The sequence below is a fragment of the Tenrec ecaudatus genome, chromosome 11 (assembly GCF_050624435.1).
Source record: "Tenrec ecaudatus isolate mTenEca1 chromosome 11, mTenEca1.hap1, whole genome shotgun sequence".
Classification (NCBI taxonomy): Eukaryota; Metazoa; Chordata; class Mammalia; order Afrosoricida; family Tenrecidae; genus Tenrec; species Tenrec ecaudatus.
The window spans coordinates 71,337,343-71,365,245 of NC_134540.1; the positions used below are offsets into that span (position 1 = coordinate 71,337,343).

General features: G+C 41.4%; 1 protein-coding gene across 1 annotated transcript in view; it reads right to left on the reverse strand.

The window, feature by feature from the left end:
- The window catches only part of TMEM131 (transmembrane protein 131), a 190,163-nt gene that overhangs the window by 72,467 nt on the left and 89,793 nt on the right, over positions 1 to 27,903 (reverse strand). The window contains exons 4-5 of the mRNA XM_075563195.1: positions 27,597 to 27,665; positions 7,650 to 7,773 (exon numbers count right to left, since the gene is read on the reverse strand). Coding sequence (XP_075419310.1) covers positions 7,650 to 7,773; positions 27,597 to 27,665 — 193 coding nt within the window. The remainder of the gene's footprint in view (positions 1 to 7,649; positions 7,774 to 27,596; positions 27,666 to 27,903) is intronic.

A 27,903-nucleotide genomic window follows, 5' to 3' on the forward strand; every position in this document is an offset into this window, starting at 1 on the left:
GGCAGGGGATATTGTGTGGCTACAGATTGTTACTGATGACTCCAAGTATATCACAACAGAACCATGCTCCCTAGGGATCTTTAATGGCTCAATGTTACAAAAGGAGATTGCTAGGCCTTTCTTCTGAGGCACCTCTGGGTGAACTTGAACCTCCAACCTTTGGTTAGCTGCCTAGCACATTAACCATTTGAACAATGCAGGGGCTCTGCTGTGAGGCTACTATGGTTTAACCCCCACGAAAGCTCTGCCCCACATCTCATCTCTATTAAAGCTACGCTCTACTTGTCATCTCTTCTACACTTAAAAAAGGGGAAAGGATCCAGCTATTTTTACATAATACACATTGTCTCTCTCAACACAAAGTCTCTGTTCAACCTATTTTTAAAATGTCATCTGCTTTTATGATCTTAATATAGTAATTGATTTAATACATTATTTGTACTTCCATTAAATCTCAAACTGTTAACTCCATATGCAACCTAACACTCAGCCTGTCCAAGCTGAACCCACCCCATAGCCCTGCGTGGGAGTTTGTACACATGCACACATCTGCCCCTCTTTCTCAGTTTCTCACGCCATGAATCTAGACTCTCACCCCTTTCTTCTTGCCATTTCACTCATCTCCTAAGCTTTCCTCTAGGTGCGCCCTTCTCACCCCACAGCCAGCACCCCAGCCGAAGCCACAGTTACCTGTCACTTGGACTACTACATGAATCTGCTACTGGCATCCTCTACCAGCATCTGGAACGCTCTGAGAAGAGGCTCTCAACAGCAGAGTGGGTGAAGACCACGAAGAAATACACTCCATCAAACCAACTCCCATCCCAAACCAAAGTGATACAAGAAGAGCTTAAAGGGCAGACAAGCCAAAAACACACCAAAGCCAAGTGCTTTCTAGATGAGAAAATGGTTAACACATCGTTATAAGCTACTTAGACTACAGATGAAGTAGTATAACACGATTTGAAGAGACTGTGATTAATTTTAAAAAAGTGCACAACGAAACCCCTAAGGCTACCGGTGATAAACACTGACGACAGGTATCACTAATCAGTCAATCTACGATGACAAGCCAGCTGCTGTGATGCTGCTTGTATGTCCCAGCAGGAATGCGCTCCCTTGGGCTTTCAACGATGACCTGTGGGGGCAGTGAGACCCGCCCAACCTTTTAGCAGGAATTTGTATGCACTAACTGCACAAGGCAGCAAAGAGATATATTAATGACAGAAAAGGCAAAAAGAGTAGACAAACACACAGCAAATGGAACAATAGGAAAACAACCAGGATCATGAAAGCTTGAAATCCAATGATACTCATAATGACATGGAATGTAAATAATCTAGACCAGTGGTTCTCAACCTGTGGGTCGTGACCCCTTTGAGGGGTGGGGGGAGTCCAACAACTCTTTCACGGGGTCGCCCGATTCATAACAGTAGCAAAATTACAGTTATGAAGTAGCAATGAAAATAATTTTATGGTTGGGAGGTCACCACAATATGAGGTACTGTATCAGAGGGTCACAGTATTAGGAAGGTTGAGGGGGAAAAAAACAGACTGGAAGAAAAAAAGAAAGACCCAATTATATGATGTCTCAGGGGAGAAATAAACTGCACTGAGCTAACTCTGTGGCACAGTGGGTAAGTGCTCAGTGAAAGCTTAGTGGTTCACAATTATCAAGCACACTGTGGATAAAGATACGGCAGGGGGTCTGTTTCCAGAGTTATGGCCTAGCGCACAGTTCTACTCTGTCCCACAGTGAGGGCAATGCACTCTGATGGAAAGACCATGGCTAGAGAGGCCCAGCTCCTACCAAACGACCAAGGATGGGCAGAGTGGGTGGGATGACTATGCAAATGTAAGATATTCTGGCCCATCAAGAGGATTATATAGTTCACTAACACCTGTATTAGCAAGGTACTCTAGGTGGGGGTGGAAATATATGCCTCCCTAATGGGAAGACTGGTGAGTTGTGCTATTCCACTAGGCTTAAAACAAGCCATCCCAGAGACAAAGAGGAGATCTTACAACCAACAAGAAAGAACAGCCAAGAGTGGAACACATCCTTTGGCCTAGGATCCTTGTGTGGAACCTACTGGATGCAGGAGGTAGAGCTGTAACTAAACTGGAGGAAGGGGAAAAACAGCAAGAGGCAGCGGTAGAGAAATGGTGGCAGCAAATACAGCACAGGCGGCAGAACCAGCACTTCCTGGCTCACAGAGCAAGAAAGCTGGGTCCTTTGGGCAGGAAGCTTAGTGGCAGAGTGACTTGTCGTTGAGCATTTGACGGGGGAAGCAGGTTTGCTGACCCTGGAACTAGAACTGAGTGTCTTAAATGGACTCTTGCTGGTGGAGGGGGGTGCCTCTGGCAGGCACTTATTGGCAGATTTAAAGGAGCTTCGTACCACTGGTGGAGTGGTGTGAGTCTGGGTATTTGACTGGGGGGCTAGGTCCAATGATGCACAGGCTGGTGCTGAGAGCCTTCCAGCTATGGTTTAACGGTAGAGCACCGCTTCTTTGGGCATTTATCAGCAGAACCAAAAGAGTCTGTCTGAACGGGATAGACGCCAAAGAGTTGCATGAATGAAAGATTGAGGGTCAGAGAGAGAAAAGGCTACAGGCATGGCTGAGGAATTTTCATGTTTGAAGAACTCTATTCTAAGCGTTGCCAATTCTGAATTGTGGTCTCTTGGTTTCCTAACAAACTCCGTTAACTGGGAACATTGTGAATTCTGTGTGGCTATGCAATGAATTATCAGACCTAGCCGAGAAGTAGAGAATGCCGTAGGAAGGCCAGTTGCTGTCAGAATTGGAGAGAAGAGTGGAGGGTAGAGGCACGTGTAATTCCACCTCATATGAATCAGCCTTGAGCTGCTGCTGCTGGTGATTCTCCTTCCCCCACCTCTCCTGCCCCAGTGATGTTAGAAGAGAGCAGACACCACCCCTAAGCCCTTTTTACAACGAATCTACAAGAAATCCACGAAATATGAAAACACTAATAAAAAGCTGGAATGACTGGATTAATATCATACAAAGAAGATAACAGAATTGTTAGCCACAATCAAAGAGAGACATTTTATAATGATGAGCGTCAAACAAGAAGGCGTTAACGATTCTAAATGTGTATGAATCTAGTAACAAGCTTCAAAATGCACTAGACCAAACTAATAGAGCTGAAAGAAGAAATGGAAAAATCCAAAACTATAAATGGAGACTGACACTGCTTTTGTAATCAATAGAGACACGAAATCTGTAAGGAGATAGACAGTTAACAAACTTTTTCTGCAAATGGGCTTTACAGTATTTTAGACTTTGCAGGATATACACTCTCTGTTGCATATTCTTGTTTTATGACGTTTAAAATATATTTTAAAAAAAACTTTAGTTCATGAGCTTTATAAAAACAGGCTGAGACAACTTTTCTCTGGTTCTTCAATGCTTCCCCCCTACCACTATCATGACCCCAATTCTACCTTACAAAGCCGGCTAGACCACAGCATGTACACAAGAACAGAGAAGAGCTGGAAACACAGGGAATCTAGGACAGGTAAACCCCTCAGGACCAATAATGAGAGTAGCAATACCAGGAGGGGAAAGGGAAGGTGGGGGAGAAAGGGGAAACCGATCACAATAGATCACAATGATTGACATATAACCACCTCCCAGGAGGATGGACAACAGAAAAGTGGGTGAACGGTGACATCGGTCAGTGTAAGACATAAAAAAATATATATATATACATTATCAAGGGTTCATGAGGGAGGGTAGGAGAGGGAGGGGGGAAATGAGGAGCTGATACCAAGGGCTCAAGTAGAAAGAAAATGTTTTGAAAATGATGATGGCAACAAATGCACAAATGTGCTTGACACAATGGATGGATGGATGGATTGTGATAAGAGTTGTAAGAGCCCCCAATAAAACGATTAAAAAAAAAAACCACCAAAACCAGACTGAGGACCAAATTTGGCCTGTGGCCTATCGTTTGCGAATCCCTGGAATATAAAGGCTAAACTAGAGTATGACTCGACTTGGGTGCATGTAAGTGCCGCGGAGCTGCTGTTAAAACATTTGAGTCTATTTCTGTAGCCAATGTGTCAGCTCCTCTCCTCTACAGCCTCTCTCCTTTTCATTGATCTGCTTTGCCAAACACAATGTCTGCTACCAAGGACTGGTCTCTCCTGATAACGAGTCCAAAGTACGTGAGAGTAAGTCGCGCTACCCTTGCTTCTCAGAAGCATTCTGGATGCACTTTCCCAAGACTGATTTGCTTGTTCTCTAGCAGCCCACGGTACCGTCACTATTTACACTGAGTTGTAATCCATACTGAAGGCTGCAGCCTTGTTCCACATGTCTTCCTCACTTTCAGCTAGCAGGGTTTCTTCTTACTGTATATCAAATAAGCCTTCCTCCAGCCCAATGCTGATAGTCTGGCTTCAGATAGTCTAGCTTCTCTGAGTATTTGCTAAGCACACAGACGGAGTAAGTATGGTCAAAGGACACAGTTGTCCTGATTTTAAACAGGACAGTACTCCTTGTTCTGTTCAAGACTGCCTTTTGGTCTGGAATCCCCATTCTTCTCAACAGTACTTAGTTTGTTATGATCCACACAGCTGAAAGTTTTTGCATATTCAATAAAACACAAGTAACATCTTTCTAGCATTCTCTTTCAGCCTAGATCCATCTGACATTAGCAATAATCTCTTTTATTCCATGTCCTGCTCTGAATCAGGCTTGAATTTCTGCTAGCTCTCTGATAATGTACTGCTGCAACCAATTCTGAATTTTTTTCCAGCAAAAATTTACTTGCATGTGATATTGATTACATTGGTTGATGATTTCCAGTCTGTTGAGTCACCTTTCTTTGGAATGGGCACAGATAGGGATCTCTTCTGGTTGGTCGACTAGGTAGTCAGCTTTCATATTTCTTGGGATAGACGAATGAGTGTTTCTAATGTACCAGCTTGTGGAAACATTCCCATTGGTATCCAACTGGTAGACTGACAGAGTAGAGACTGTTTTTATTGTTTAATATTTTTTCCTCAGCGCAAAACCCCACACAGATTTTTGTTCTTTGACTACAAACACGTTTAGTTGCTCTTTTATATCATTTTTAGAGAAACCATTTTCTTTGCAATAAGCTTCATTTGTAGAAATAATTCCCTAGGAGTGTAGTTCAGAGATTTCAAATTAGTAGCCTTCAAACTGAATTTGTATCAAACGTATCCTTCGTGTATATAATCTGGGTGGTAATTTATAAAAAGCCCACGGACTTACACTCCCCACCCACCATGTGGACACAGGTGGGCTGACCCTGTGCATGAGCCATGTGCACTCCAGTTCACTGCTCCTCTCGCCGACCTCCTGCCTTGCCTTCCCTGCCTCCTCGGCCTCTGTAGCAACCAGTGCTTACCGCTCTGGGTCCTGTCTCGTTAAAAAGGATGAAGCTTGGCATGTCAAACAGCAATTAAGCAGTGTTTGAAGTAGTAAAGCACGCCAAATTGTTAACAAATAGAATGAAGTTGGGAACTATTTTTGTCCTGCTTCCTCGACATACAGGCCGGCAGGCACACAGCAGCTTAATATGAGCCAAACAACGAACTGAGCAGTCCAGGAGAACACCTAGACCCTAACTCGTGGCTCTGACGGAGGCAAACTTCCCTGGGGCTCAGGCCTGTACAATGAGAATCCTAGATCAGATGAGCATGCATGTTTTGTCAGTTTGACAATTCTTTTACTTGAGAACATCAGCAGATTTGTAAGGAATGTAAAAGTATCTTTCTTTCAGGGAATAATATATAAGCTATCTTGGGAGTTACCATGTTAACAGTTGTGAAATTATCTTTTAGGTAACAACAAAGAATAACTGGAGGGAAATTGTTACTTTAAGAAATATTTTAGAAAAAATAAAAATAAATAAATAAATTTTAAAAAAGAAAAAAAGAAATATTTTAGGGCAAAGAATGTACGGATGTGCTTTATACAATTGATGCATATATATGTAGGGATTGTGATAAGAGTTGTATGAGTCCCTAATAAAATGTAAAAAGAAAAAAGAAAATGATGAGGGCAATGAATGCACAAATGTGCTTTACACAATTGATTTTTGTATGGACTGTGATAAGATTTGTATGAGCCCCTAATAAAACGACTTAAAAAAAAGAAATATTTTAGAACAGGTTATTTTTCATGAATTCCAATCATTTTTTCATTTTCTATTTCTAAAAGTAATTACTGACTTACTTCTTTGTTTTAAAGATAACTTTAAATTAAAAAACAATCACTAAAGTAAGACTTTAACCCAAAGCTGCATTTTCTTTTTTATACTTTGGAAGGTCTTGGCTAATATTATAAGATGATGTAAAACTACAGAGAGCTATAAAAATCTAGCAATGATATAAATTTGTCGACTCACACTTTATATGCTTTAAAAAACACTCCTTCACAGTTATTTGGTCATATATTTTCAAAGGAGCTGTTGACAATCCTATTCATTTACTTCTCTCTCATAGTTGCTATTTCATGATATACTTTGAGAGCATATTTTGTTTACTGTATTATGAAGTTAAAGTTTACTTTAAAAATAATTTTTAGTCAGAAAAAATTATTAAGTAACAACTTTACATACAACAAAAATAATGACAGATAAAATTTTGGAGAATGTTTGAAGTAGGCAGAATCCTAAACTGGCCCCAAGATTTCTTTTCTTGATTTATAGGGATTGTGAATATAGTGAGATATCACACCCATGATTATTTACATTCAGTAAGAAAAAGGATTTTTCATGTGTAATTAAGGTCACTAATCAGTTCATTCTGTGTAGGAAGAATCGAATTACAGGAGCTTTTTAAAAAGCAGAGTTTTCTCCAATTGGTGGCAGAAGACGGGGTCAGAGAGCTTTGAAGCACTGAGGGGAGGGAGTTGATGCAGAGTTTCTGGCTTAAGGAGCTGAGTGAGGTCCTGGTTGACGGCCAGCAAGGAATTGGAGGATCTCCATCCTATAACTGCAGGGGAATCAATACTGCCGACAACCGGGATTTATTGGAAAGTAGATTTCCCACCAGAAACTCCGCTAACACTAAGCTGGGCAACACCTTAACTAAACCTTTGGGACACTGCGTGGCGAATCTCGACAAGCAGGGTCAGAACTGTGACTTGGAGAATCGTGTGCTGATGGTGGGGATGTTTTAAGCCACTCCGTTTGTGGAAATTTGCCACACGGCATTATAAAATGAATAGAAGGCTGAGGAGTTACTCACTAGGAAGGAAGAGAAAATAAGCGGAACATAAGAACGCTGCATTTTTTTCAAAGTGCTTAGGTCTCAGTTGCCAATGTGATTCTTGACTGCTGTTTCATGTTGAGACAAACAATATATTTAAAGGTAGAACGAATAGTTCTTAGAAAATAGGAAAAACTAAAATTCAAGAACAGATACAAAGATTCAAACCAATCTGACTGCACTAAAATACCATTATCAATAAAAATGTGCTACTGGTACAGCTGAGTCCCCCCAATTCCAAGCAACTCTGCGCCCACCAGAACGCCACACTGCCCCGGCCCTCACGATCGGAGCACCACTGCTGCAGACATCAGACATGCAGGCGTTTCCACGCACTTTCACCCTCACGAGAGTTCACCTACAGCAGGGAACTTACCCTGTTTTGAAAAAACGATGCGTGAAAATGTGATGTTGTAGCAGAGATGGATATTAAAGTAACAGTTTCTTCAGAGCTAGGATTGTGTAAGTAAACTTTTTCCATTTTTGGCATTCCAACTGGTCTGTGAAAGCAAAGAGAATATCATCACAAATACTTTACAGATAATGCCTAGTTGTGGAGAGAGAACCTGAAACATTAAAAACAAAGCAAAATTAGATTAAGACATTTTCAAACAACATAAAAGGCATTTATTAAGTGATTTCCATTTAAAAATTGCAAGTAACAAAGTATTTAGCTACTCAACAATTTTTCTTGAAAGCCAACTAGGTGTCACACTCTTTGACAAGTGTGAGGCCTGAAAAGGATTAGCTCTTTAGATTTCTTCCATGTTATAATTGAACGGAGACCACCCGGCTCTCATCCACAGTAAAGTCTCTTCCCAAAGGAGCAATATACTCACTCAACGGTCTGTATTGCCAGGCCCATTTTAATGTCCCCTTAGCATCTACCTTACCGTTTGCCTCAAAAATAAAATTTCATTATGTGTAGTCCACTCAGTACTTCTGTAGTTGTATCTTCACAGGCTTCTTCTTTTTTAAATAAATCATTTTATTAGGGGACCATACAACTCTTACCACAATCCATACATACCTCAATTGTGTAAAGCACATTTGTACATTCATTGCCTTCATCATTCTCAAAACATTTGCTCTCCACTTAAGCCCCTGGCATCAGCTCATTCTTCCCCTCCCTCTTCCCTCTTGAACCCTTGATAATTTATAAGTTATTATTTTGTCATATCTTATACTGTCCGACATCTCCCCTTCATCCACTTTTCTGCTGTCCGTCCCCCAGGGAGGAGGTCACATGTAGATCCTTGTAATCAGTGCTGCTTTCTACCCCACCCTCCCTCCACCTGCACAGGCTTCTTCATGCCAGTAGCACCAGGGAAGTTTACCACATAAATCACATTTTCTTTGCAGTGCTCTCTAATTGGCATCAGTCTTATTATTTCCCCAACAAGATCATCAGCTTGAGGAGAAAAGTTACATTACGTTTACGTCAAAACCTGCTGCAAGTTAGCTGATTCAGGCTCCACAAAGTAGACCTACCTCATCTTTCTCCCGGGGCGGGGGGTGAGCGCTGGAGGGTTTAAACTCGCTGAGCAGTCCAACGCTTAAACCCAGTGTGCCACAGTATAGACTTATTGAGCATTCCCCATGTAAACTAGCACAGGACGAGAGACATGGCAAGAATGTTCGTGGGAACACCCCGCCCCAACACATACACACACTCTCTCTCATATTCACTCAGTGGTATGAAGCTACAAAAGTTGGGTCAAGAATTTAAAATAAGCAAAATAAAGTATATTTAAGAAGATGTAACAATATGAAGAAGTCATACAGAAAACAGAGAACATATTCAATATAAAAATACAATGTAGAGGGTATTGGGATAGAAGGAAAACAGAAACTACAGATAAGAATCTAGTGAGTTGTGGGACCCAAATAGCACCTGTAATTCAGAATTAGGCGAGAAAAGATGATATGTTTAAAAAAAATAGAGCTATACAAAATATAACAAAACTGTGTAGAAGCTACAATATTTGCAAATGGAAAGGAAGAATATTGGAAGATTATGGACAAAAATAATAGAAGTAAACTAGAATTTTTAAAAAGGTAAAATACTTCTTGAAAATGATAATGACAACAAATGTACAACAAATGTGCTTGACACAATGGACGGATGTATGAATTGTGATACTAGTTGCATGAGCTCCCAATAAAATGTTTTAAAAAATAATAAAAAATACCTCTTGAATAAAACAGTTGATAGAGTTTCATCAAGAGAAGAAATTCCATATTTAGATATACCCAGTAAAAGTTCATGTGTATTATGGATACACGTACCTTGATTGTGTATGAGACTTCAAAAAGTTTGTGGAATTCCATTATCTTTTCATTAGTTTTTCCTCCTATATGATTTTCAAATATTTTCTCCCATTCTGTGGGTTTATCTTCACTTTCTTGATGGTATCATTTATAGCATAAAAATGTTTAATTTTTAGAGTGGCCCAATGGAGATCCCCTCACAGAGGGGTTCAGGAGAGGAGATGGGTTAATGAGGGTGCGAGGTAGTACCGATGAAGAACACAGCTTTCCCCCAGATCCTGGATGCTTCCTCCCCCCAACTACCATGATCCGAATTCTACCTTGCAGGGCTGGATAGGGCAGAGATTGTACACTGGTGCATATGGGAACTGGAGGCACAGGGAATCCAGGGTGGACGATACCTTCAGGACCAGGGGTGTGAGGGGCGATGCTGGGAGAGCAGAGGGTGAGTGGGTTGGATAGGGGAAACTGATTACAAGGATCCACATGTGACCTCCTCACTGGGAGAGGGACAGAGGGACGGCAGAGAAGGGTGGGGGGGAGACTCCGGATAGGGCAAGATATGACAAAATAACGATGTATAAATTACCAAGGGCACATTGGGAGGGGGGAGCGGGGAGGGAGGGGAAAAAAAAAAGAGGACCTGATGCAAAGGGCTTAAGTGGAGAGCGAATGCTTTGAGAATGATTGGGGCGGGGAATGTATGGATGTGCTTTATACAATTGATGTATGTATGTGTATGGATTGTGATAAGAGTTGTGTGAGTCCCTAATAGAATGTAAAAAAAGAAAACAATGAGGACAATGAATGTACAGATGTGCTATACACAATTGATGTATGTATGCATTGTGATAAACATTGTATGAGCCCCTAATAAAATGTTGGAAAAAAAATTACCAAGGGCACATGAGGGAGGGGGGAGGGAGGGGGGAAAAAAGAGGACCTGATGCAAAGGGATTAAGTGGAGAGCAAATGCTTTGAGAATGATTGGGGCAGGGAAGGTGCGGATGTGCTTTATACAATTGATGTATGTATATGAATGGATTGTGATAAGAGTTGTATGAGCCCCTAATAAAATGTAAAAAAAGAAAAGGGAAAAAAAAGAAAATGATTAGGGCAAAGAATGTACAGATGTGCTTTATACAATTGATGTATGTATATGTATGGATTATGATAAGAGTTGTATGAGCCCCTAATAAAATGTTAAAAAAAAAATCTTTAGAGTGGCCCAGTTGCTATATTTTGTTATTTGTGTTTCTAGAGTTGCATAAAAAGAAACTGCAAAAATCTATGGTAATGACCTTTTTTTTCTTCTTCCAGGGTTTTATAGTTTAGCTTCATTTTAATTAAATAATGACTATTCCTAAATGATTCTTATCTACAAGTACATAAAAAGCCATCCAAACATCTCTCTGTATTCTCTTCCCCAAGAGTCCAAGGTTTTTTAAGAACATGGTCTGAAAAGATGGAGTAACACCTCTGGCTTATTGTGCTAACAAACCGGCATGGCTCCATAAAAGAATAACTGATATGTCTGGTTATTCTAGGCTTACGATAATAAATTATTTAATGTGTCTGATATATCCTGAATTAATTTTTTTGCTGTTGTCTGGGGTAGGGAATTCAATATTTTTCTTTCATATATAAATATCCAAAAGTCTCTTTCTAGAATCTAAATTCTAACTCATTTATCTACCATATTTTATGCAAATAGCATGCCCCTGGGAGGTAACTTTATGAACATGCTATAATTTTTATAGCCACATGTAAAAAAAATCAGAGGGTATCTAACATACAAGGTACATGTTATTGAGACAGTATCAGACTGTATTGACTACTACAGATTTGTAGAAAGTTTTGAGATCAGGAAGTGTTGATTCTTTAACTTTGGTCCTTTAAAAAATTATTTTAGCTATTTTGAATTTCTCATATTTCCATAGTTTTTAAGATCAGCTTGCCAGTTTTTTGCAGAAGGTTACCTGGAAATCTGTAGATCAATTTAGAGACTATTCTCTTCATATTTTGTATTTTTCTGATCCATCAACACAGGATATCTTTCTATTTCGTTCTATAATTTCTTTGCTTTTCAGGTTTTTATTGTAAATTGGGTGGGAGTTTACATTTCAGATCATCAAATTTGTATTCAACGGTTTAAATTTCTTTTGACAATGCTTTATAGTTTCCAATATACAAGGTTTATATTTGTCATATTTATATATATAAATATTTTATGCTAATATAAACTGCTTTATTAATTGTATTTTTGTTACATCATTAGTATTACACAGACATAAATTGATTTTTACATTTCATATTGATCATGTATTCTGTAACCTTGCTGAATTCTTAATCATTCTATAGTTTTCAGTGGACTCCTTAGGATTTTTTTTTTAAAGAAAATGGAAAACTTTAATGGTGAGAAAAAGGCCAGGAAAGTTGCACCAAGAACTTTTAAAAAGTAGTAATTTAATCAATTTATTGGGTGCTTGTACAAGTCTTATCACAATCCACATATACATCCATTGTGGCAAGCACTTTTGTATATTTGTTTCCCTCATCATTCTCAAACATTAGCTTTCTACTTGAGCCCTTGATATCAACTCCTCATTTCCCCCCCTTTGGATTTTTTTACGTATGAGAACAAATAGAGATGGTTTTACTTCTTCCTTTCCAACCTAAAGGTCTTTTATTTTTTTCTCTTGCCTAGTTATACTGGTTACTAACCTTGCAGAAGTAAGTACATATTGGAGTTGGAATTACATAATACGGTACTTTTACCGTATATACTCATGTATATGCTGACCTGAATATCAGCGGAGACACCTAAGTTTACCACAAAAACTGCATTTAACAATGTGCTGGAAAAACAACTCGGCTTATACACGAGTATATACAGTAATTAATTACTTAACATTCAATCTTTGCAACTCCCACCAAATTACTGGTGTAGGACAATACAAGTGTGAAGAGCATGTGGCCCACTGCAGGACCAGCCCTACTATGCTTAAAATGAGACAACCTACAATCAGAGAAGGGGGGTGGGGGGACATGGCTGGCAGGGAGAATCTTGCTGCCATTAAAAAAAGAGGAGTCATGAACCAGGAAGAGTGAAGCATGTCCCAAGATCCCTGCACTGAACCTTGTCAGTCCAGAGACAGCTGTAACACCACAGGTAGTTAAAGATGGTAATAAATAACGGCAGCAAAACTAGGAGAGGGGCAGAGAAAGGCATGGTGGGTTTTCCAGTCCATGCAGCAAGAGAACTAACTAAGCCTTTGGGCAGGAAGCTTGCTGGCAGAGTTGGGTGATTATCAGCACTTATTGGTAGAGTTAAAAGCCGGCCAGAGGAAGGTGTGCCTGCAGGCATGGCTAACAGGCTGCCCTGATCAAAGAACTGTATCCTGACTGTTCCTGATGCTAAATTGTAACATGTGACTTCCTTAACAAACTCCCTAATTGGCAGTATTGTCTGTGAGTTCGGTGTGGCCATTGCAATGAATTGAACAAGCAGAGAAGTAGAAAGCAGTATGGGATTGCTAAAGTTAGAATTGGTAAAAAGATTGAAGGGCAGACATGTGCCTGACCTCTGCCTCATAAGGATCAGCCTCCAGCTGTTGGTTTTGATTTTCCTTCCCTCTTAGAGAAAGTCAGATGCTACCCTCATGCTGCTTTAACAGCAGTTCATATGCAAGTTATGTGTACACTACACTGTAGTTTATTAAGTGTGCAAAAGCATTATGAAAACACTTGAAAAACAGAAGAATAGTCAAATGTGACACAGATGCAAAGTGAGCACGTGCTGTTGGAAAAAATGGCACACACTTGTTCAACACAAAACCCCCAAACCAAATTTACTGCCATTGAGTCTAGTCTGACTCAGAACCTACAGGACAGGATAGAACTGCACTCTGGGTTTCCGAGACTGTAACTCTTTCCGGGAACATAAAGCCTCATCTTGTGCTTGTAGAGCAGTGGGTGGGTTCCAACTGATGACCTTGAGGTTCCCTGACCAACAGGTGAATTACTACTCCACCAGAGTTCCTTTATTCAACAGGGGGTTGCCAGTACTGTTCATTAAAAAGAAAACAAACAAAAAACCTAATAACGTATCTGGGAAACCCAATAAAGTACAGCACAACCAAGCAAAGCATGCTTACGTCCCAAGGCAGCTTTGTAAGCATAGCTGAGGTTAGGAAGCAGGCAGCGGCTTGTCTTCAGATGCTTGGGGCCAAGGGCCAAGACTGCCCCTTGCTCTTTGATGCCAGGCTGGTTTATAAAACCATATATGCCACAATTAGGGAAAGGAGTACTGAGCCGGCTAGGACCTCAAGTGATGGCCACACACTGCAGGGAGGGATTACAGGAAGAAACTATAAAAGACTTCTCTATAAAAAACAACAGTGCACAGAAATAAACACCTCCTCCTTACAGTTCTGAAAAGTACACTGCAAATATGCTCTTTTAGAGTTCAAGTACACTACAGACAATGAGTCCATGAAATCTACTCATCTCCCTATGATTTAGTTCTTAAAGCTTTTCTTCCCACCTCAGGGCACCCAATCTCAGTAATGTAAGATGAGGTACAAGATGGTCAGGTAACTGAGAGAGCCTGTCAAGCAGGTGGTCTGCTACAGGAGAGCACTTAGGGGTAGAGAAGTCAGCTGCGAGGCTCTAGGAGCGGGGAAGCATGGGTGGACAACTAGCTTGATGTGTGGTGCTGCTGGGGCGGGGCTGGCCTTGGCCTATCTTCTGGAGATCTAGTGCAAAGTCTCTGTGCTATCATCTATAGAAAAAGGCAGAGGCCATATACTTACACTGCTCAAAGAAGTTCAGAGCAGCAAAGGGCAGCGGGGCGGTTTCAAAACGGTGTCACCAGGTTACTGCAGGCTGGCATGCTGTAACTTCCCGTGCCTCAGTGCAGTCTTCACCACAGGAAGCAGAGGGGGCCACTCCTTGGACAGAGCTGCCTAGAGACCTGGTACGAACACTTCCCACCTCGCTTCTTCATTCTTTCCTTGATGATGTCAGCAGGACCCATGATAAGGGGGGGATTCACGAGAGATGTGGCGGCACAGCCAGTGCCAAAGACAGTACATGACTGGGTTCTCTGCTCAGGGTCTCACAAAGCTGAAGTTCAAAGCTCTCATTCAAAGTCATTCAGGTTGTTGACAATGCACTGTGTTCTTGCTGCCTGTGAGCTCCCTGTAGGCTGCCCTCCATCTCGGGTAGTGGTCCTCACCATCTTTAAAGCCATTAGCAAGCAATCTCCCGAAGGTCTAACACCTCTCACCCTGCCAGCCTTTTTTGGTCTCTGGCTGCTAGATTTAAAGAGCCGGTGTGATTAGGTCAAGTCCACTCAGATAATCTCCCATCTTAAAGGTCAACTGAGGCGGAGCCTTAATTACAGAGGAAAAACCTTAGAGCAGCACTAGCTGAGTCTTGGCTGGAATCGCTGAGGGAACGTGTGTGCACAGACACTAGAAGCCAGGATTTTGGAGGCCATCAGAGAATTCTGTCTACCGCAGAAGCACGTGTGACTGCTTGGCTGAACAGGTAAGATTTAAAAATAAAGATTTTCAAATGCCTGCCAGTGCTAGTCCTGTTGGCTTCCATTATTGCTTGCTCCTAAGACAGAAGTAAGGCCAAAAGAGGAAGTGTAAATTATTTATAGATAAGCCAAGTTGAAGAAACATACAGCTGCTCTCTGTGCTACTGCAGCAGAATGACTGACATAACCGTATGTATTTTAGAAATGTCTGACATTCAAAATAATTAGGAAGCAGCAGCTACGCATTAGAGACTAGAGGAGAGCTGCGATTTTGTGGTCAATGGCATGTGTCCTAAGAAAGAGGATACTGCAATGACAGGAAACAGCTGAAGAAATGGCTGAGCAACTGCCCTTTGACACACCTCATCAACGGCAGTGACGGAGCACTCCTCGGTAAAGCACAGCCTTTGAAAGGAAGTTGGGCCAAATCAATACGCAGTTCTCATACCACGAAATCACCCAAACATCCAATTATCCTAGTTTTGGTTTTTCAGACGGCAGGCTGAGCTGGGCTGCTGATGGACACTGAATAATAGGGGAGTGAAGAGCTGAAGGGCATCAGTACCCCTTTAATGAGAGCCCCTTGACTTTCACGCACACCTCCCAATCACTCGAGAGCAACACCCGCCTTCCAGCTAAGGGAGCGGGCGCAACAATAAGACATCAGTCATTGTCTAGCCCTAGCCAGTATTTAGGTTTTTAGAGCCATTCAGGCCATACTGAATATTTTTTAAATTTAAAGTAAAACACTTCTACATTTAATTTTGTCAACCAATGAATTCAGCATGCCAACCTTCCTCCCAAGGCAACATTTATAGTCTCCAATAACTCTCGCAAAATTGAGTTGCTCTAGAGACAGAAAAACATTGAACAATCTTGGCATAAACGCATGAGGGGTGTTCAGACTGGGGAAAGGGGTGGAGAAGGAAAAGGAGTGAAATAAGGGTGGAAAATTAAATTAATCTAAACCAAAAGGATGGGGAGGAAGTTTAATTTTGGAGAAAGGCAATCTGATGAATTTAATGTGAAGTAAATTCCAGAAAGTATTAAGGATAATGAAGGGACTGAGTACTTGAGGGACTAGAAAGTATCCAAAAAAATTGTAGGTAAGATTTTTGCATCCTCACTAGTGGGCCTGAAACCACCCTTTGTGGTCCTGAATGCAGTGTTTGATACAAGACGCGGTAAATTCCACTCAACTTACAAGTTCTTGCAGATGCTTGCTGTGATTGTTTGGGCTTATGGTTTTAGGAAGCCCACCAACGAGGTGACTAACATACTGTAAACAGCTCTAGTCCATCCCGTACAGGACACAGTGTGATGACATCTCCTTGGGAGTGTGGCCTACTTCACAGATACAAATAGCGTGGATTGCTTGCTTGCTTGCTTTTGGCTGCTGTGAATCCTTCAGCCAATGGCCTGCCATATTGCCTGATAATCCTGAGAGCTGTCAGTGGCCTTTTAATATATGACTTGCCAATCTGCCTCTGCATCTACCAGCCAGCCATGGTCTTCTTCCTCATCTCCTGATTTGTCTGCCAACTTGCTGGCTTCCCTGCCCTGGCAGCCACTGGAGTCAGGAAAGCCTCCAGCTTTTAATATGTGACACAACACGGATTTACGTCAAACTGACCTTAGACTCTTCTACAAAACTGTGGGCCATTTTCTTTGGTATAAACTTCTCTCTTTATATACATGAGTGTCACTGGTTTTGCTTCTCTAGAAATACTCTGACAAAGGGCAAAAATGACCACAAGCAGTTGAAATAGCCCACAGAACATGTATGGCAAAAAAATGAAACAACAAAAAGAACTTTAATACGTAAGTCAAGTTAGTGAGTAATGATGACTACTGAGAGCTTCTGGGGGGAAATATTATAAAGTATAAATGTCAAGGACACTTCCCAAATCCTAAACTACTATTTACCACACATATTAGTGAGCCCTAGAGGTGTAGTGGGTTATGTTTTGGCCGTTAGTGGAAAATTCAGGAACTCAAAACTACCAGCTGCTCTCAGGAAGAGGAGGCTTCCCAGTCTTAGCCTGTCCGGTAGGCTCACTGTAAGGATCAACTGGAGGGCGGTGAAATGGGTTTGGTCTTTCAGGTGTCTCAAGTCAATGAAAGCACTTACAGCACAGGCATTTAGTCAGTACAGTGCTGCGTCAAGAAGCAAAAGGATAGCAAATGTTTACTGAAGTCTAGCAAAAAACACACTGAGTGCCCTAGAGCAAAAGAAATTCATAGAAATATCTTGTTCGACGTGGTGAAAATGCACAGTATATAATAAGGGTTAAGTGTGAGATATATGATAGATATAAAGATATACCATTTATATTCGTGTATATACTGAGTTTTCCCAGCACATTTTAAATTCAGTTTTTGTGGTAAAATTTGGTGCCTTGCCTGATATTCAGGTTGGCTTATACTCGAGTAAATACGGTATGTCTATTTTGTTGGCCCTATCTAGTAAGGGAGTGTGGTAGTTAGGGTGGAGTCTAGCCTGTCAATCAGGTGCCTCCTGGTCTTCTCATAAGGAGGGCCTTGGGAGCCTCCTTCCCTTCTTCCTTCACCTTCTTACTGGCTGACCCTGACTGCTATGAACCCTGGGATGCACCCACCACCATTGGATCCACACAATTTTGCACCCACCGGCCCGTTACTTTCTGGCACTCGGCATCACTGCCTGTGGCTACAAGAGTCTGAAGAGGGATTTATGGACTAGTACCAGACTTAGGAACTAGTATGGGACTTAGGAACTTAACCTGGACTGGGCTGGGAAGTTTGCTTGATATATAATAACTTCTTGATATAAAAGTTTGATAGATGAATGTCTCTGGATTTCTCTAGTCAACCTGGACTAACACAGGGAGAGAGGATATCAAAACATACCATGAGACCAATGACAAGTGCAGTCTGTGTGTGTTAAAGATGGACTACTTTTGTTGTTAAAGACAATTATCAGCTTTCACGCTTTCAACTCCCCTTCACTTTATGCCCCACATCTGGGCAAGCCAATAAGAAAGGCTACACACACACACCCTTCTGGCTCAAGGGAGAAAGGCAAACCATGTAAACCTACCCCAGTCACACTCTCTAACTGCAAGAAGAGAGGGCACACGCTTTCCCCATTTCTCAGACCATTTTCCGGCCTACTTGGGAGCCTGCCCTGCAATCTCTCAAAGTCTCATTATATGTTGTGGACTTTTTCATATTGTTGTGTTGTAAGTGTTGTGTCAGTAGGCTCGACGGTGGAAGCAAATTTTGAGGGTGGGGTGAACACACAGCAAGAGAGGGCAGATTTTACCTTAACCGGGGAAGGGTTACTTTACAGTGGAGGGGCCAACTCCATACTACTGAGGGCAATAGGGATTTAACAGATTAAGGAGGTTGTAATGGACTTCAAATGAAAGACCTTCCCACCTCACTCTTACTCTGGGTGAAATCTTGATTTTAAAATGGGTTATCATTGGAAAACATGTCTACTACACAATTATTTTCTTATTGGATGGGTGGAACAGGAACCTAAGCCAGGATCATCCTTTGTTCTACTTTGATATTTTCTAAACTAAAACTAGAAATGGGGCCATTCCTCACCTTACACTGTGGCCTCAAAATTGCAAGCAGTGGTCAGATTGCTGGCATCACAACTCTATTATTCAATCTGATTGGGTCACAGCCACAAGACACAAAGCACTAGCAAGTGAGAGCCATTATTTTGATTTATATAAAAGACGTAAACAATACCCAAGAACATATTACAGATAGAAAGCAAGCAATAAACAACAGGAACAGATTTGAGGTGAACTGGCCCCCTCTCTCCCTATGAGTTCTCCGCTTACAGTCACAGGGTAAGAGCCAACTTCTGTCTAAAAGAGGACCTACTCTCCCTTCCCCAAGTTACAGATGTTCATTTCTGTGATATCAGCAGGGCACAAAGTGGATCAGGTGTGAGCAGTTGTCTGCTCTCTTTCAGTGGGTATGTCATTCTCTCCTCCTCCCTGTTCTTATTCATGGCATTTATTTGCAGGGTCTGGCCCTTGTGCTTGCTCTCAACCAGGAGTTATGGGATAGTCCTAAGCAAATGCCAGGTGAGATCAGCACCATAAAGGTCTCAAGGCAGACCCTTTAAGGGAAGCTCCTGTAACGTGTATCAGACCTAAGCCTCTGTGACCTCCATTCCAAAAGCAGTGCTCCACTCTGTGGGCTGAATCTGCCCAGCACCATTTCTCTGTCCTTGGGTGTTACACGTGCCTCTATCACACTCAGTGTTCAGAGTTCCGGCTCAGCATTCCCGGGCATTACTATAGCCCCTCATCTGTATTATGGCTTTTAGGAGGTCCTTCCCCCCAGCCTGTCAGTGTGTCACACTGTGGTGGACTACAAGTTGCTGTGATGCCGGAAACTATGCCGCTGGTATTTCAAAGATCAGCAGGGTGATCCTTGGTTTCAGGAGCGTTTCCAGACTAAGAACAGACTACAAAGAAGGAGTGAGATGTCCACTTCTGAGAGACGAGTCGCTGAAAACATTATGAGTAATAGGGAAACATGATCAGTTCTCGTGCAGGAAGGTGAGCCCCTTGGGTGGGAAGGCACTCAGAAAAGCTGCCTCCTTCCTCAAGTGGAGGCCACGGTGGTGACGGGGATGGAGTCCAGTTTTAGGGACTGTCGTTTGCTGATGGGGCACAACTCAAAATGAGAAGAAACAACTACAAGCATCCTTTAATAACAAATGTGGAGTATAAAAATATGAATTTAGGAACATGGGAAGTTATAAAAAATGTCATGAAATTCATAAAAGATCACTATCCCAGGAAGCAGTGCACTGAAATGGGATGGGGTTGGCCATTCAAATCAGGCAATCAGATGGCTTCCTATGCTGGGAATGACACGTTCAAGAGAACTGGCGTCACACTCACCATCAAAGAGAACACTTCAAGATCTATCTTGAACTACAATGCCGTCTGTGACAGGATCCTATCTATCTCTATGCCTGCAAGGAAAGCAGTTGATACCACCATTATTCAAATGCACGTGCCCACCACAAACACAGTTATGAAGAAACGAAGCAACGTTACAGTCTACCTCTGTCTGAAGTTGATTAAACATGCAAGCAAGATGCTTCAATCATTACTGGTGATTGAATCTGAAAATCTGAAACAAAGAGGAAGGGTCAGTAGTGCTAGAGAACAAAGATGTCTCGTCCAGGACTAAAATGAGCCTGACCCCATCCCCAGTATTTTCATTCGCCTCAAATGGAAAGACTGCAGAATTGATGCAATTGAATTATGGTGTTGGTAAAGAGTATTGGCAGTACCATCGATAACCAAAAGAACAAAGAAATCTGTCCGAATGCTCCTTGGAAGTGAGGCTGGTGAGACTTCATCTCATGTAATTTGAACCCTTTCTCAGAAAAGACCAGTCCCTGGAAAGAGACATCATGCTTCATAGAGTCCCTATGGTTCTCAACAAGATGCACTGACCCAGTGGTGGCAACACGGGCTCACATACAACAATTTTGAGGATGGCAAAGCACCTCACAAGTATTTCATTCTGCTGAACATGGGGGTGCGCTGGCCGGAATGGCCTGGATGCCCCTAACAGGGCATCATGCCAGGGCCAGAGGACACAGTACCGCTAGGCGGTGGTCTAACATCTGTGAGATTAGCTATTTACACAGGAACACCTGTAAAAGGACAGTCCTTTAGGCTGACAGTAAACTAACCAATCCCATTGGGTGGATCTGCAAGACCCTTAGTGGGTAAATAAACTGACCGATTCTTGTAAATCAATGATGCAGATAGTAAACCAAGCATTTCCTTGCTAGAGTAAGGCCAGCACAATCATTTTGGAAGGATTACAAACTGAGGGCCAGGAAGCTCACCTAATAGAAAAGTCACTGCACCCGGAAGGAAATGCAAGGCAGAAGTGCAGCCCAGAGGAATTATTTCTGCCACACAGGCAGGGGGGACTGGGATGAGCAAGAGTCACTGACGCTGGGTGTGGAGGCGTCCTGGGAGTGCTGGATAGTGCAGACTCTGATCTTCCCAACTCCCAGATGCATCTCTGACCTCACTGCAGATACACTGTGTGCCTCGGTTTTCCTTCCAACGTGGAGTTTTCCTCCCATCGATTCCTGAACGAGTTTCCGCTAGATTTTATTACTCAACACTTGACCACTAAAGTACTTAACCACAATAGAAGAACTAAAGGCATTTTGTAATTACTGTGACAGACCCCTGGTGGCGTCGTAGTCACCCAAGGTCAGCAGTTCAAAATCACCAGCTGCTCCAGAGACTTTCTACTCTCATGCAGAGTCCTAACCTTGGAAACCCACAGGGGCAATTCTAACCTGCCCTAGAAGGTTGCGATGAGTCTAACTGACTTGAGGGCAGTGAGGTAATTATTGTTAATTTTTTAACAATACCAATCATGAACGTGTAGGAAGCCCTGTGTCGAAACGGTCAAGGGCTCAGCTGCTAGCCAAATAGTCAGTCAGTAGAATCCCATCGTGGATTCACAGGAGAGAAGACCTACCCTTCCCGCCCCTCAAAGCCAGCCCAGGAGACCCTGTGAGGTAGTGCTGTTGGCTCGTAGGGGCCAGCATCAGGGGACCGAGTTGTATAGAACGTCCTCATGAACATATAGGCTGTAGAAAACAGGCGGGGACTGTCGCGATGCCTGCAAACTCCAAATGTTCAAAACCAACGGAAATATGAGATGGAAACATATTAATGATCATTTAGGTAAAGCATCTGTTCTTTCAACTTTTGTGTACACATACTTTCCTGAAAAAATTATTTTTTAAGGAGTCCACAAGGTACGTACAACACACTCCGAAAGATAACAGCGGTTTGAGGAAATGTTAGGAGTTCTTCTCAATGGTAGTTGGGAATGGGTGGGCATATAAGAAAAGTACAGGGTGGATCTTATGTGGGGCCTTTCATGCAAGAAATTTAGTATTTACTCTGAAGATATCAGGAAATCATTAAGAGGTGTGTGTGTGTGTGTGTAATGAGACGATCAGATTTTTGTACTAAAATGTCTCTGCTGGTAGCATGGATGACAAACTGGAAAATGGCAATAGGATATTCATAGTTTAGATTTTTAAAAATGAAGAGGACCTGAATTACAGGAAGAGGGGTGAACCATGAGGATTAGAGAAGAGTAGGTGTGAAAGACTGATAGGATTCTGGTACTGAACTCTGTACGGGGAGGGAGAGAAAATTCTGAAAACGAGAGAGTGAGCACAGGAATCCAGGAAGCCTGAGGATTCAACTTTGGTGACAGTGTGGTATTAGAGAAAGGAAAAATACAGGAAAGAGAGAAGGATGTGTTGAGCTACAAGTGTTAAAAGACGCAAGGAAAGAGCTCCAGAGGGCCACAGAGACTGGGAAATCATAAGCATATGCAAAAGGCACAGAAGAGACCACCCAGGATCAAAGTGAAGACTTGGCCAACAGGGCTTTGGACAAAGAATCAGTTATAGAGCAGATGGTGTAACAGAATACTTGGGAGACTCAAAACCAGCCTTAGAGACAGGAGAACAGTTCACAGGAGAGAGGCAGCAAACACTGAGGTCAGAGTGCTATGGACACAGTCTGCAAGAGATCAAGAAAATTGATTGTGTTAATGATCACAGAAGAGTTATTGTGTGCACCTCTTCTTGCTCTGACTGAACTACTGAACTCTACGATACGTGATCGTGTGCCAAAGAAACTGCTGGAAAAAAGAAATACAAGGAAGTGTCAACATAACAAGAAGGTCTAAAGCCTTGCAGTTCAAGAGTGAATGACTTCAGCTGACAATATTGTTGTTGTCCACTTGTCTACTCTGCAAGACAAGCTGCAATGGCTGTCTCTCAGACTAGCGCCCTTCGTGGATCGCAAGATGGCTGCCAGAGTATCCAACGCATCACATGCAACGAGACAATACCCAGGACAGAAAATGATTGTTTGTTCTCTTGTGTCTCTTTTTAGAGCGAGAAAAACCCTCTTTCCGGGAAATTCTCTACGATGTATGACTTCAGAGCAGGTTCACAGATACCCCTGCAATAGTCACAAGTGATTTATATTAATCAAGATTTACTCCTGAGCTGGGAGCAGAGTCCTATTCCTTAAGGACCAGAAAACTAAAGAAGCAAACAAAAAAAGAAGTTGTAGTGAAGGAGCTTCCAAAGTTTGTGGAAAATGAAAATTAAAAGAAAGCAAAGTTTCTAAATAAAGTTTCTGAAGCTCCCTCTTGTTAACCAAAAAAAAGGGGGGTGAAGGGGGAGCAGTGGTGGAGATATCAAACAGTAAATTAACAAAGATGCGAGAAAGGTCATTCTATTCTAGCCTAATTTTTTCCCCTAAATAAACCCCAAAGGAAATGTGTTGCTGTGAAGTGCCTACTGGCTCATTGCGTTCACACAAGACAAGGAGCAGACCGTCTATAGCTTTCTCCGGCTGCTGGTCCAACAGGCCTGTCCAGACAGTCCTTGCTCCTTTTCCACTAAATCCATTCATCGTAAAAAGAGCAGGGGCTTTTGGAGTCGGAAAGGCAGTCCATGAAGGACACGACCGCAATCAATTAACAAGTTTTATGCTGCTGTGAGTGAATAACAAATATATTACCTAAGACCTCTCTTTGCTTCAGCCATCAGTAACTTCCTGAGCCCAATCACAATGAATGCATTCTCTGCAATGGAGATGTACAGCGTTCTCTGATTACTTCTAAGCTTCATATAAAGAATCTTAACTATGAAATTGCTAAAGAAAAGTACTTAACCATTTCTCCATTTACAGTCTGTTTCCAATCACTTGGTGGCTTTGTGATGTATCAATTTGGATGGACTGAACTAAAGACCCAAAGTCCATTCTGACTTCCAATAACCTTACAGGGCACAGCAGAACTGCTCTTTGGGTGTCTGAGACTTCAAATCTTTGTAGGAGTAGACAGCCTCCTTTTTTCTCCCCCCAGCTGCTGGTGGGTTTGAATTGCTGCCGTGACTATCAGCTCAGCGGGTAGTCCAGTGTACCACCCAGGTTCCTGATGTGTCAGGTTAGAAGGGGCGGTAAGTGATATTCTCTTGGGAGGAGCTGGATGATGGACAGGAGGTAGTACCAATCTTGTCGCACATATCTTCTCTCGATGATTCAAAGTGCTGGTCAGCAGTCCAGCGCTCACCCAACAGCACCGCCAGGGCTCATTTGGCTTCATCAAAAGAGACCTGATTCTAGGATATAACCATCTAACTCAGCTGGAAATTCATGCAGAGTGAGTTTACAAACAAATACAAAAATCTCACTACCACTGAGTGGATTCTGACTTGTAGTGACCTTTTAGGACAAAGTAGAACTGCCTCCGTGGGTTTCTGAAACTGTAAATCTTTCTAAGTGGCAGCTGGTGGGCTCAAACTGCTGACTTTGCAGTTAGCAGCCGAACTTCATAAGCCCTATGCCACCAGGACTCTTTAAAGTGAGCTAAGACTCGTAACAACAGCTATAATTACTTTCCCTTCCCATCAGCTCAGGGTTCAAGTCTACTTGTGATCTTCCTTTCCTAACTCCCTGCCACTACAGACTTTGAGACTGGTTAATTAACCTCACTCACCATTGCAGACGCCAGACTGTAACACACACACACACACACACACACACACACTTCCATCTGGTTTTACTTTTCTAGTCGAACCCTAATAAATATACACATAATCATATCTGCCCTCAAACTATTTCTATAGCTCCACTTCTACTTTTGTGAGAAAAAAACAAATTCCATCCAATGTCCCCACACAGGGCACAGAAAAGTTTTAAATCTTGGTGGGACAATCCTCCTTCCTTTTGCTTCCACTATTTTGGAGTGGCCTGTAAATTTGTTGCCTTAGGGAATAGAACCCCTATGCTTCCTACATTCTATTCTTCTGCGCTATCAAAAAGACCGCACACTCTAATTAATATATATATGTATGTATGTAGATAGAGATAGATAGATTTTTACTGTGTGACCCAACCCTTGTTTGTACTGGAGTTCATCTGTCTACCCACAGAGCTTCAGCAGTTTCTCTCTGCTCATGAGATTTTAGTTTCTCTTTAAGGGCGGCACCAGAGTAGCCCCATTATATATCCTCTCTATAAATAGATTAATATATTCTAGCAGTTGTTTCCAACTCCTTATTCATGACACCAGATAAACTCTCTAGCCCAGCGGTTCTCAACCTGTGGGCCGTCACCCCTCTGGAGGTCAAACGACCCTTTTACATGGGTCGCCCAATTCATAATTAGCAAAATTACAGTTATGAAGTAAGAACAAAAATAATTTTGTGGTTGGGTCACCACAACATGAGGAACTGTGTTACAGGGTCGTGGCATTAGGGAGGTTGAGAACCACTGCTCTAGCCTAAATGTTCATTAGATAACATTTTTGTCTATCTTTTCTCCTCAGAATTCTATTTTTGGAGTTCTACCTTGTGGATATAGTCATGACTATTTTTATATGAGCATACTTAGTAGAACATAAAAATATGGAAGGCACATTCAGTTTAAAAACAGATTACAATATAATACATTCAGAAAATACAACTCTACTTTTATAGCTTAATAAATATAAGACATATAGCAAAAGAAATAGATGTTTAAAAGGTGAGATATTTAATATTTCCAGTGATTGAATTACAGGTAAAGTTTTACTTTCTTCTTCTCTAGCTAAGTATTTTCTACACTTACGAAAGTGAGCATGTATTACTAACATAACAAGCCAGCAAAGTCCCCGTGAGTTTTGTAGTGGTAGTTTAAAAACCGGTGGTTTACAACAGGAATGCTACCTCTATTGTTAAAGACTGGCATAAGTATTTTGAAGGAATGACTAGAAAAACCCTTAGACCTAAATGTAAAAGGATATTTGTATGTGCAATTATGTGTAAGGGAGGGGAAGAAGGATCTATAGTTTTCATCTATTCTTAAAGAAATCTAATGCCCAATAAAGGTTAAAATCAGCAATCTAGAATCATGCTTGATATTGCTCCAATTTCACCTACTTTAAGTGTGGGGCATTCTTGAAAGAGTTGCAAGAAAGATAACTTGAAATGGGAATTCCCAACCTAGTTTCCTCTACTTGAAAATTTCTTTATCTGAAAGGATTCATTTATCATGAAATCTGCACAACTCCTTCCCAAACAAATCATAAAGTGAAAAAGTTGGGTAAAACTTTGGAAAGACTTGCCCTTGAATCATAAATCCTACATTTTTCAAAGGTAGATCACTGGCTATTTTAGACTCTCTCAGTATTGTGTATCTATTTCCACTCCTCCCAGTGTCTTGCTAAACTGCACAAGCATGGCCCAATGTCAGAGTGGAGTTAGTCAGTTTCTATTTTGATCTACTCTGGAATGAGGGAAGATACTCACAGAGAGTTTTTCTAGAGCCATAATGAACCTTGGCTAAACATCAAACTATATGGCCAGGCTTCATTAAATACCTTGCATTTCAAAGAGACTTAGTGATGCTATAAATGTGACAGGCTTAAGAACTCTGTGTTCCTTGAAATCTCAACATTACACCCAAGCCTTTTTTTATGCTGACAAAATGGTGACGTATTTCCTATTTGAATAAGTTAGCATTTAAAATGAAAAACCACACAAGTCCTTCTTAAGGTAATGAATATTCCAAAATACTGATTCCATCTAGTAATGTACAAGGAGTCATGCAAACTTCTCTGCATTCTCTTCCCCCCAAATCCCTACCTTTGACAAGAACACAATCTCCTGAAAAGCCTGCACAAGAGACCTCTGACTTGCCACACTAATAGCCCTACCTCGGGTCTCTGAAACCGTAACTGATAGGTTCGAGATGATAAGCGATTTAAACTTAATGTAGCTTGATATAGAAAACTAAATGGTTAATAACATTCAATACATTAACATTTGGGAAAATCCTAATTTCCATCTCTTGAATCAGAATAGATTAAAAATATTAGCATAAATAAAATCTAGTAAAAGTGCAAAAAAACAAAAACACAGTAGAGGAATAAACTATTTGAAAATGTACACCAGCACTCTAAAAATACTCAGATTCTTTGAGCTAGCTCTTGGAAATATAGCCCAAGAAAGTAGTCTTAATTATCTCTCTGTAAAACATTAAAAAAAAAAGTTTAGTGACATAAGCAACTTTGCACGCTGAAAGCAAATGCACCAGGTTATATGTGCACAAGAAAATGTTTAAACTAAAAATGGAAACAAAGCACCAATCAAAAATGGTGCCCGAGAGCTTTATGCTACTTCTAGAGATAAACTCCTCTAAAGCAGAGACTTCAACGCGTGGGCATTTGGCAAACATTAAAAGGCAGTCCGTGTGACACTCAGCAAAGATAGTTCCCCATGTTTTAACTATGTAAGCACATTTTCCTGTTGAATTAATATGTGACACTATCATGTAGATGAGACAAGTAATAGATTAAAGGGAAGATACACGCATGCAAAATAAATACAACAATTTTCTGGGAAAATCTAGTTCAAAAATAAAAACTTACTGTTCATGGAAGTCGAGCATTGGTGGCTCAAACCGTATAGGTCTGCAATTACCCCGGTACAGAGATATACTGCAAATAAAGAGAAAACAGCATAAGAAGAAATTCTTCAGAATACATATTTCTCCAAACCTACTCAGACACTTAACTTTCTCCATAGAGTCTCCTTATGAAAAGTCAGTTTTCCTGTTTACTAAGAATGTGGATTTAATTAAAAAAAAATTAGTGGAAACCAATAAATGCTGTGTGAGAAAAAAATGAAAAGAATGTGATTTTTTTTAAAGAAAGATTTTTCCCCCTATCCAAAGAT